General features: G+C 34.5%; 1 protein-coding gene across 1 annotated transcript in view; it reads right to left on the reverse strand.

Annotated features, from left to right (window-relative positions):
* The window catches only part of l(2)34Fd (nucleolar protein 10 lethal (2) 34Fd), a 59,679-nt gene that overhangs the window by 16,707 nt on the left and 30,534 nt on the right, over nt 1-12,438 (reverse strand). Inside the window, exons 6-10 of the mRNA XM_083119634.1 lie at nt 12,157-12,385; nt 5,976-6,095; nt 4,694-4,838; nt 1,970-2,130; nt 950-1,107 (exon numbers count right to left, since the gene is read on the reverse strand). Coding sequence (XP_082975760.1) covers nt 950-1,107; nt 1,970-2,130; nt 4,694-4,838; nt 5,976-6,095; nt 12,157-12,385 — 813 coding nt within the window. The remainder of the gene's footprint in view (nt 1-949; nt 1,108-1,969; nt 2,131-4,693; nt 4,839-5,975; nt 6,096-12,156; nt 12,386-12,438) is intronic.

Below are 12,438 nucleotides of genomic sequence, written 5' to 3' on the forward strand. Positions count from 1 at the left end.
AGCCAATTGATTAGCAAGTAGTCCGCCCATCAATTATCATTTTGGTTCTCTAACTTGAAGTAGGTCTGTACTGAAATTTTTAAGTTATTAGGGATTTGTAAAGAAAAACATGTGAAAATTCATGCAATTACACTTCATCTTAAATAACAACATTCCATCATGTGATGCCTCTTGATATTTATTTCCACTATCCAGGTTGTTCGCCAGAAGGGAAAGGTATTTTAGTGTGTTTCTTAATAATATCTTAACAGTGGTATTTTTCTTCTGGCTGTACAAAGGAAATACTGTTAACCATTAGCCCATGCAGGAATGTATCACAGGGGCAAGAGTTGCAACATAGTAGACTCGTGGGAAACCCATACTAGTTATCTTGATGCATGTACACCCTTGTTAAAACAACTTGTATAACACGGAAGAAGTAAACAGTGACAATATACATTGGTGTGCCAACTCATATGAGCTCGAGTGATGTGTGATAGATTGCTTATTGAGAGAAGTAAATAACCAATTTTTTTTAAAAAAATAGTAAGGACGTATTTTTGGTGTGCATTTATGATCCATGGACCAGATCAGATTTTTTGTGAAGTGTTTAATTGTTTGAGCCCACCTGATGTTTTTCAAAAGTTGGCACCCCTGACAATATACCCCTTAAATTTGAAATGAAAGCACTTACTTTCATGTCTCGTTTTATTAGAAATGAACTATGTTTACGTCAAAGTGCACGAAAACTATTTGCTTGCTCCAATGGTTAACAAGACTGAATGCTTATTTCAGGTTATTATGAATCATCCAAAATAAATCAATCATGGACTGCTTGCAAGAAGGGCTTGATAAGTTCTAAGGTGCTACTGCAAGAAGGGCATCATTGCTATAACAGTTCACATTACAATGCGCTGAAAATGAAGCCTGATTATGACAATGGTGCTAAGAAAATAAAGAGACTACTCACCTGTACTCTTCCGCAGTTTTATCTATTTCAAAATCTGGATTTTGAAACAATGATTTGAAACGGTCATCCTGCAATAAACTTGGTGCATTCTTGTTCTTTGGCTTCATGTCATTATCCATGAGCTTCAGTGCCAGCTCCTTGTTCACCTTAGGCATTTTCTGACAATAAAAAATAAACAGTCAACTAACACAGTTACAGACTGGGTCAAGGAATTAAACATACAGTTTTCTATGCTGTAAGTAAAATACCAGTAAAAAACACTAATAATAATATTTAAAAGTATTTATATTATTCTTATAAATATTGTTAATAATGCGGGATGTAGTAATATTGTGCAACGTTTACATTTATATACAGAGGATGAAGAAAGCTCTTCCTATTGACTTAAGAACAATTCTACACAGGTACTGCAATTAAATAATTATACTAAAAAATAAAGTTATTTTTTCTAAACATTCAGTGTAATTATTTTCAATGGTATGTAAAAGTAAATATAATATCACACATACTATAATCTCATAAGATTATTCAATATTATATATTTCAATTGCACTTTCTAAATGGTGACAAATAAATTTAACATCAACACAAGTTATAATATGGTGAGCAGTCTTACAATTCATAGCACTAACGACTGTATGTTACACATTAAGAATGCTACATTTGAACTTAAAACACAGTATGCATATCATATGGAACAAAGTTCTTTGTATTGCTCTCCTTTTCATTGGACCAATTAATTTGAATAGTCTACCACCTTAATTATTGTAGGTTTTACCTGTATCATACAATAATGAAGATAATGGACTTTCAGTCTATAAAGAAAAGAATGGTAGCATGGAAACACAGAACTTCCTTCCATACGAACTCCACATGCCTTATTCTTCCAACGTAATTTTAGTATGGTTTAGTAGTATTTTATGACAAATGAAATTTATGGTGAAGTTACATTCACAACTTCTAAGCTTGCTACTGCAATTAATACAAAATTTTAGGAAAGAGAAACATGGCTAAACTTACCTTCAGAGTAACTCTGTTTACTCTATCTCCTTCTATCTTTTCACGTATTTTCCTTTTCCTGTACTCCTCAAATGCAAATGGATCAGCTAATGACTTTGCTTTCCTGTACAGTCGAATGTCCATAAAATAACCATGCATGTAAGCTCGTAAAAGATTTGTACCTGTGCATGTAGAAAATGAAACATTTTTATGACAGCTTTAAAAATCGGTGATATTTTCTCGACTTCAATTTGTTTACACATACTGGAGAATTATGAAACACTGTAATACATGAAATGTAATAATTTTAAAAAACTTTTTTTTTTGATTGATATGATTTATTTTACTTCACCTTTTCTGCCAGTTTTGGCTAATTTTCGAAGATGGGGATGAGTGATGATTAGAGGCATGCAAATTTAGTTTTTGACGAAAACACAAAATATGAAATAACATGCTGTAATATTCATTCTTCATGTTTCTGAAAGGTGTGAGGTGCAATTTCCCTAACCTGTTTTGTCACGAAAGAATGCGAAATGCTGCAAAATGCGAAATATACTCTTAAAACACGAAATTTAGTTTATATACTGACACGACACTTTCTGAAGTCTGAAGTATCCTGTGAGTTATGCAATTCATGGAAAATTGATTAATTCTGCTGTAAATATTTGAGAAGCAAAAATGGACCCCTTTACACAGGAATAAACTTAATACTCTGGTAACTACATAAATGTGCTATTAGAAGGCATAAGTTTATTCTGTGTAGTAAGTGCAGTTTTTAAATCAAATTTAGGATTATATTCACAATTTTAAAACCAAAATGTCATTTTACATAGCACTTTTGATGTAATTATTCAACGCTATAACACCGAAATTTTGTTTTATTTACCGCTTTTGAACTCAAAATCAACTCTGTTTTTGTACCGAAATTTTGTTTTTTTATTTACCAAAAATATGTGCCTCTAGTGATGATATGATGAAATTGATGAATGGACACTCACAAACATCCATACCCAGGCCAGGATTCGAACCCGGGAAACCTGGCGTCGTAGCTCGATGTGCCACGGGGCCGGCTAACTTTTTTTTTTAATGCAAGATAATGTCTTATACTTGAATATACATTTTTATTCGCTACACATTATAAACACCAATATCACAGTTTTTTGTAGTTTTATGCTCCTTTAGGCTATTTGTGATGATGAGGATGAACGATTTTGCACTGTTACAGGCTTTTTAGAGAAATATTACACTGATAATTATTATTGGCAATTTCACCAATACAGTGACAACCTGCGTTCAGAAATGAATAATCTAAAAATTCTCAAATAGCCTTAAGAGTCCACTAACTTGAATAATTTGACACAATAGTGGGTTTAAATTACTGAATATAGGTGGCAAAAAAACAATTAACTGCTATTGTATTTTCATTTCTAGTGACCTGCAACATTACATCATCAATTATTTTTCCTATCTCGTTATGGTGTCTTTTGCTTTCTCACCTGACCAGAAGTAAAAGACTGATTCTCTATTGTTGAATTTTAAAAGATGGAAATAAGTTAACATGCACAAAACAACTGAGATGGAACAAAAAAGGTAGGTGGATCCAAAATACTGATTAACATGTAATAACAATTGATTTTTTAAAAATTAAAGTTATGGGTGCATCAGCGATCAGGCTATTTGAACATGTCACATTATTTGGGGTAAATGAGTAAAAATTGTACTCTCAAAAAATCAATGTGGAGTAGGTACGCCTTGTCATAGCTTTCTTTCTTGGAAGGGATGCAACTAATAGAAAACTAACAATTTACCTACAGTTGCGATGTCATCATTAATTCAAAACAAGACAGCATCCAACAATCATTACTTTGCAAATGAACAGCTGATATATATTCAATATATCATGTGGCTAATTGGGACACAATTTTTGGCAGAAAGTGAATTCTTTCTTCCATTCTGTTCTCTCACTTCTAAACTAATTCTTTCTTCCACCTAGAGAAAAACATGCATTTTTGCTTCCCATATTAAGAAAAAAAGTGTTTACTTGACCTTAGCTGCTAGAAATAATGTTTGTACAAAGCATATGCTGTCCACAGTTTTAATACAACGAAGTTGTTTGGTGTGCTCTTAACCCTCATTATTTGGCAAAAGTTGATGGAACAAAACAAAGAAATAACAATGTAACAATATATGTGGTACTTGATGTGAGAGGAACAGTCTTGTTTTTAGTGCAAATGTACTTAGTCTCACAAAAGAAAGAAATATTTTATTAAAATAAATGCAACCTCATACAACAAAACAATTTACTGCACAGTAAGTACATCACTGCAATTTACATTCATTGGTAGTACAAGGGAAAATTTGTACCTAATATAACAATTGGATTGTGCATACAAGCTAACCAGTCAAACATTTTTGCATTTCCTGACACTGCAGCTGAAGAAGAGGTGACAATACTACTTGTTTCACCTTCAGCCATTTGATGCTGTACTTTATTTTCTTGATCCATACTTCCCAAGAACTACAAAACATTGTGATTAATGATTCAGGTGATGGTCCTGTTCTGTCTGTGTAAAAACTTTCTTTTAGGACAAAACTACCCCAGTACCTCTACCAGAATTTTCTTTTACAGTAACAGTCCTACTTGAGAAATTGGCCAGAGGAGAGGCAGAATCTTGATGGGACAGGAAGAAGGAGAGAGATGTGGGCTAAGTAATGAAGAGAAATAAGATCGTATTGCTAACTTACCCAACAAATGAGCCATTCCCAGGTCCTCTAGATCTCTCTTTGTAACAAATTTATAATCGTCATAGACAGTCTGTGTGTTACTTTCTTCCAATTCTTCTGTTAAGTTATCCAAAAAGCTACACCACTTTGGAGCAGGACCAATGCTCTGAACAATTAAAAAAAAAAATTAAAAAATCATATTTTCATAATACTCATATTTACAACTTTGTGGATGATTCCAAAAATAAATTTCACATAGTAATATTTCCGGATGTAATATACATATGTGGAAATTATACGCTCTGCAGGTAAGGGACATTCATTTGTCTCACTGAGTTCATGTGGTCTCCACAGCCTGTGGCATGCATGCACAGGAGGAGGAAGAGAGTGATTTTCATGCTGAGCATGCCCACTCCATCATGCTGGAGTTGAGATGGCAATAAACACAGCATTACAGATGTATACGAAAGATAAAGTGACATGATTTGAAGCCCACTCGATGAAGAGGCCAGGTGTGAGACCTTGCACAGCGACAACAGCAGCCTTCTGGAGAGGTTCAATTGGGAACATATGGACCCCCCTCCCTTATAGCTCTGATATTGAACCCAATGACTTCCACTTGTTTCTTTCCAGCTTTAAAATGGAGCTGTCTAGACCCCATTACATCAGCAACTATAACATGGATGTGGAATGTTAGAAACTTCCTCCATAAGCAGGACACAGGATTTTATATGAACTGCTCTTTCAAACCAGTGCAAGGGTATGATAAGTGTCTCATTGTTGCAGGAATGTTTGTGGAAAAGTACACTAGATGAGCATCTTTCGGCTTTCCTGTATAAGTTCTGTGAATAAAAGACTTGTGAAACTTATTTTCGAAATCTCCCTCTTATATACAGCCAAGACATGAGATACAAACAATCCGTATACATTTTCAGAAATGTTTAGGTTGCCATGGAAAGGTATAAAAATTATAACGTGATATTCAAGCATAAGCATATAAGCTGGCAACCTTACAGGTTCAACATTTACTTTTGTCTTTTGCCTACACCTGAAAATGCAGCCTGCGGCCCCGAAAAATGTACAGATTTCCTATTTCCTTCTGACTTTATATATTTGCCTTCTTAGCCTTCCATCCTTAACCAGGTGACTATAATGGGTTTTGCCTTTGAACAAGACACTGTGTATTTAGACATTGTTTGTAAACATAACAAAATGGGAAAGTTTTGCAATAAATTACAGGCTATATTTTAACACATCAGATGGATAAAATTCTCAGAATTTTTTTAAAAAATCTCAAACTTACCGGAATATAATAAGTGAGAACCTTTTGGCCCTCATTTGCAATAAACAATAACCCTGTATCTGGCACAACACACAAGTTATTGAGATCATCTGAGCTTTCAATTGACGCATATGGTTTACCCTGAAAATACATTAAAAAAATTTACTGTATTTCAAAACATTTCATCCCATGTAATTGGGCTACTTTTTGGAATATAGTGTTAGGTCCTTGTATATTTGAATAACATTTAAGTGTTCCAAAAAATATATAACACTAAAATTATATTTGGGACTGATGACATTATAATCACAGTTGAAAGAGTCTAATGTATTACACCTGCAAGTAATTCACTAATGGGTCAATCCATATGAAGTCATACAACCTGGTTGCTTGACCATTTTTAAAAAAGTTTATTTTTTGTGTGGTGTGAGCCTCATATATTGACAGTTCAGAACCACTCTTATTTTATTTTTACTATCACCGATTTGAAGATGGCGGGCATTTTTTTATCATGGCGCACGTCATTTTCTCCATTCATAAGCATCAGCGGCAACTTTTTTATCTCAGCTCTGGTAAGTCCTACGACAATGAGACAAAATCTGTAATGTTAATCACATTATAGACTACAATTATATTTCTGTATAATTTTCTAAATATTATTCCTTCATAATAAATTTTAAGGTTAAAATTGTGTATTTGTATCACTCAAAATGACATTTTCGGACATTTTTTTTGGGGGGAAGGCATTTTGTTTGACACTTGAATTTTTTTGTGCAAGTACCTGTGTACCAATACAGTATGTCAAAATTATTTGAAGCTTGAGACTTTAATATTTGTTTTTCTACAGGATCATAAACATGTACTTTTTGTTAAAAAAATCCAAGTTCAGGGTTAAATATCTCTGGTGGGCAGTTGTTTAAAAATCTGAAATTTGTACACAATACAGTACTTCATGATAAGTAACTTCAGTAAAAATTTTGAGTTTGAGATTTAATTGGTTTAAGAGATACAAAACTCGTGAAAAATTCAACGTTTTGCATTAAATATGGCATGTCTAATTTCATTTCTTATTAACATTTTGTGTTGAAATTCTGCAAACTGTAATTTGGAATGTCAATGAACAACATTACAATCCTGAAATGGATCTGCAAGAAAGTATATGTACGAGGGCATGCTGAAAAGTAAAGCTTCCTATGTTTTTATTTTCTTTGTTACCTTGTAAATGCATTTTGGATTTTGAGTAACCATACATTGCACTTATAAGACTTTCCCGCTACTCAATTGAAGGTTTCAAACTTCTATCGCCAGGGTGTGCTGAACTATAGCGAGGAAAATGGCAGCATGTAACCATGCAATGTCGGTTGAGCGCCTGAAGTAGCGTGCCGTGATCGAGTTTATAACCGCAGAAAATGTGCTACAAATTGACATTCATCTGAGACTGAAGGCATTTTATGGGGATGAATGTGTAGACATCAGTACTGTGCGATCGTTGGCTGTTCGTGCTCGTAACGGTAACCCCAGCTAAAGAAATCTCAGCTATGTGAGAGAATGGAATGAAAGGCCGCGAACTGCAACTGATGGAGGTCATCGGAATCGTGTTCAGCTAGGGTTATCTTTATGAGCATGAACAGTCCACGATTGCACAGTACTGATGTCTACACATTCATCCCCATAAAGTGCCCTCAGTCTCAGATGAATGTCAATGTGTAGCACATTTTCTGCGTTTAGAAACTTGATCACTGCACGCTACTTCAGGTGCTCCACCGACATTGCATGGTTACATGCTGACATTTTCCTCGCAATAGTTCAGAACCCCCTGGCGATAGAAGTTTGAAACCTTCATTGGAGAAGCGGGAAAGTCTTATAAGTGCAATGTATGGTTGCTCAAAATCCAAAATGCGTTTACAAGGTAACAAAGAAAATAAAAACATAGATAGGAAGCGTTACTTTTCAGCACGCCCTCGTACATATACTTTCTTGCAGATCCATTTCAGGATTGTAATGTTGTTCATTGACATTCCAAATTACAGTTTGCAGAATTTCAACACAAAATGTTAATAAGAAATGAAATTAGACATGCCATATTTAATGCAAAATGTTGAATTTTTCACGAGTTTTGTATCTCTTAAACCAATTAAATCTCAAACTCAAAATTTTTTCTGAAGTTACTTATCATGAAGTACTGTATTGTGAACAAATTTCAGATTTTTAAACAACTGCCCACCAGAGATATTTAACCCTGAACTTGGAATTTTTTAACAAAAAGTACATGTTTATGATCCTGTAGAAAAACAAATATTAAAGTCTCAAGCTTCAAATAATTTTGACATACTGTATTGGTACACAGGTACTTGCACAAAAAAATTCAAGTGTCAAACAAAATGCCTTCCCCCCAAAAAAAATGTCCGAAAATGTCATTTTGAGTGATACAAATACACAATTTTAACCTTAAAATTTATTATGAAGGAATAATATTTAGAAAATTATACAGAAATATAATTGTAGCCTATAATGTGATTAACATTACAGATTTTGTCTCATTGTCGTAGGACTTACCAGAGCTGAGATAAAAAAGTTGCCGCTGATGCTTATGAATGGAGAAAATGACGTGCGCCATGATAAAAAAATGCCCGCCATCTTCAAATCGGTGATAGTAAAAATAAAATAAGAGTGGTTCTGAACTGTCAATATATGAGGCTCACACCACACAAAAAATAAACTTTTTTAAAAATGGTCAAGCAACCAGGTTGTATGACTTCATATGGATTGACCCTAATGTATTACACCTGGAAGTAACTCACTAATAGAAATCTGTTAGCAAAAAGTTTCTCGTTATACAGATATTTGTTAAAAATGAATTGAAGGTTAATACAATTCTAATAATTTGTCATGTTTATCTGTTGTATATTGGAATATTTTTAATGTATTACATTGAAAGATTGTCACTATGATGAAACCACAGAAGTATAAGATTTGAACCATGAGTATAAAAACCAAGATATTTCTGTCTCGGGATTCAGTCTAATTTAATCATTTCGTCTTCACAACCATTTTCAATCTCACTTTTAGATTATTTGGATTTTGGCTTAAAGTGGTTAATGAGTGGGGCCAAGTCCATGTAGGTACCCAAAGAAACAGTATTTTCCTCCATATCTCCAACTGGTAGGATCCAAATGGTAAACATATATGGATTTACTACGCATTAATCAATAGAATCTACACAGAAGTGGCATTTAGCAGTTTAGGGACTTGGCTTAAGGCTGTTCCTGACTGGGTCAAGTTCGCGAGATGTCCCACTGGGTTCAATAATTACAAATATTTTGCTTTCTTCATATCTTGTGTTCCAGTTACATCATTGTAACTAAGAAATAAAGAAAATAAACTGTTCGAAACTGAAACCTTTTGTGTTGAAGTTTTCTTCAGCCCTACCCTGAGAAGGCTTCAGTGCAGGTCATCCTGTCGTCATTCTCCAAGTAGCAGGAGAATTGATATGTAACTGGTTATGCAGCAAGCAACATAACAAAACATAGTGTGTGCAAAATTCTGTTACTAAGTTTATACTAGTCATGGGCCGATATGAAATTTTGGCCGATACTGATTAAGTACCGATATGAAATTTATCGATACCGATGATATTCTACCGATCCGATATAAAATTAGAAATGGTCCTTGAAGAACCTGAAAGGCTCATTGACCTCCTTAATAAATGTGTATTTCGAGGTGACTACAGTGAAAGAGAAGTTGCATATTTAGACACTTACTTTTTTAGAAAGTAGGGCATGGAGATTATCCATAAAAATTATAACAAAATGGCAAAATTTTGCACTAAATTATCAGATATTTATCGATATATCTGATCGGTAAAATAATCGGTAATTTTACCAATAAACCAATACATTGATATGCCTATATCGGTCGATACTGATAGAGTACCGATTAATCGGTCCCATCCCTAGATTATACCAATGTTCAGTTGTGGAAGATGGACTAATTGGCAAACTTGAAAGTAAGAAGAGCTGTACTAGTACTTTAAATAAGCTTGCTTTTAAGAATTTATACTGCCATCCAAATACATTGGTTTTATTTTTCACCATTTAATTTCCAACAGCTCACTGACTGTAATTATAATAGGTATTAGGTATTGCTTCACCAACTTCTTGCTTGCATCATCAGGTAGAACATCTAATCATGACTAAAATATATTCACTATCTTCTCAGGCATATTCAAAGTACTGTTTCTACACTAAATTTGATAAGTAATAGGGTGTCTGACTACCATGCGAGAGAACCCGGGTTCGATCCCTGGCAGTGGAGAACCGGGATTTTTTCCACCTGTTCAAGCAGCTCCGGTGCACACCCAGCGTCGTATAAAGTGGGTACCCCTGGAGGCAGCCAGGGGCATGGTGCTGATCACATCACCCCCATCTTCGGCCATGATCAAGGAAGTGTGGGGCCCTAACTCCACACCCCATATACACCTTCACAGCATGGTGCAAAGTGCAGGGGAGCTCTTTACTTTTCTTAAAAAAATATGTGAATGCAACTTTGCACCAGAAACAATTCAATACTGTGGTAGAAAGAAATGGAATCATTAGATCATGGAAGACTTACAATAATAAAACTGAATTTTTGCCACTAAAAAAAATTTCTTTTGGACTCCCAGATAAAGGAATGGTTGGTGCTCTCACCATTGATGCAAGTTCAATTCCTAGCAGAAGTTCCAAAATTCCAGTGTCGAGCAAGCATTGTGAGAACAATTCGGGAGTTACTTGAAGTAGTGGACTCTTGCCTAGGAAGGCAGAAAACAGTCACAGTGGAATTCAATGTACTGATCATGCATCACCCAATGAAATGCACTCTGGCAAGCCTATAACTTCAAAAGCATGTTGTGTCACAGGGAGAGAGTAAAAATCTTCAGCCACATACTGGATAGGGGATGCTCTTCCTTATTAAAATTCAGGAAAACAAATAGGAAACACACACACACACACACATTAAAACTCTGTTTTGCAAGTTAAAGCAGACTAGAAGGCTAGAAATGACTGAAACATCCCTTCTCCATTTCTATTCTTGGCAATGCAGGTGGGAAACCAGTCAAACATTGGAGTTTTAATGTGTTAATTTGAAAGCTTAGCTGTTACCACTTTGAACCAGTGATGCACTTAACAATTCCCACAGATACCAATGCTTGAAAATTTAAATTAAAAATGTTCACAATATTGATTAAGTATTCCAAAAAATTTACCAGAGTATTACTCTAAAAGTTTCAAGAAATATATCGGAATATACGTAGCTGCCCTATAATCACAAAATCCACTTATTTTTTTACACAAAATAAACAAAAACTTTGAATTTTGTATAACTTTCACAAATAATTAGACTCTTCAAAAAGAGCATCATGTGGCATTTTTGTGGGCCCTGAAAACCTTATCGGTAGAGGCACATATTTTTGGTAAATAAAAAGGCAAAATTTCGGTACAAAAACTGAGTCAATTTCGGGTTCAAAAGCGGTAAATAAAATAAAATATCGGTGTTATAGCGGTGAAAAAATGGATGAAAAGTGGTATATAAAAAGACATATTGGTTTTAAAATTGTGAAAATAATCCTAAATTTGATTAAAAAACTACACTTATTCCACAGAATTAACATTTCACTTCTAATAGCACATTTATGTAGTTATCAGAGTATTAAGTTTATTTCTGTGTAAAGGAGTCCATTTTTGCTTCTCCAATATTAACAGCAGAATTAATCAATTTTCCGTGAATTGCATAACTCTCAGGATAATTCAGACCTCGGAAGGTGTCGCGTCGGTGAATAGACCCTGAATTTCGTGTTTAAGAGTTAATTTCGCTTTTTGCAGTTCATTTCGCATTATTTCGTGACAAAATATGGTCACAAAATGCACCTCACACCTTTCAAAAACATGAAAAATTAACACTACAATGTGTTTTTTCAAATTTCGTTTTTTCGTTTACTTATCGGTTAATAAATGTTATTCTGATACTTTGTTTCAGTTTGTTTTGAAGTCCACTTATGTACAGAAAGGCTAATCGGAACTGGGCCTACGTTTAAAGTGGGATCCAAACCACTATGTGGTCCAACAAGTATCAAACCCAGGATCCCATGACTACAAGGTGATATGCTAACTTTCCAATAATGATACATCAGCATTGGTATCAGCTCAGTCCTAATAATACTTACATTATCTCTGTCCCATATCTTCACTGCTGAACTATCCATTGAGAAAACAAGATTCTGTGCTTCATGGAAGTGGATATCTGTAACTGGCAAGCCATACATGTGGTCTTTCACATAAAAGGGCTTATTAGAGCGAATGTCAAACAAAAGAATTTGTCCTGTAGCTGTGCCTACCCCCAGCGTAAGGCCTCCTTGAAAGTTTATAGAAGTTACAGATGGGAAACCTTCTACACTGAAAGGTGAACAAGCACCAAATTATAATCTTGCAAAAACATTATAAAGTAA

This window comes from Lepisma saccharinum, chromosome 1, assembly GCF_977018435.1.
Source record: "Lepisma saccharinum chromosome 1, izLepSacc3.1, whole genome shotgun sequence".
In the NCBI taxonomy this organism is placed as follows: Eukaryota; Metazoa; Arthropoda; class Insecta; order Zygentoma; family Lepismatidae; genus Lepisma; species Lepisma saccharinum.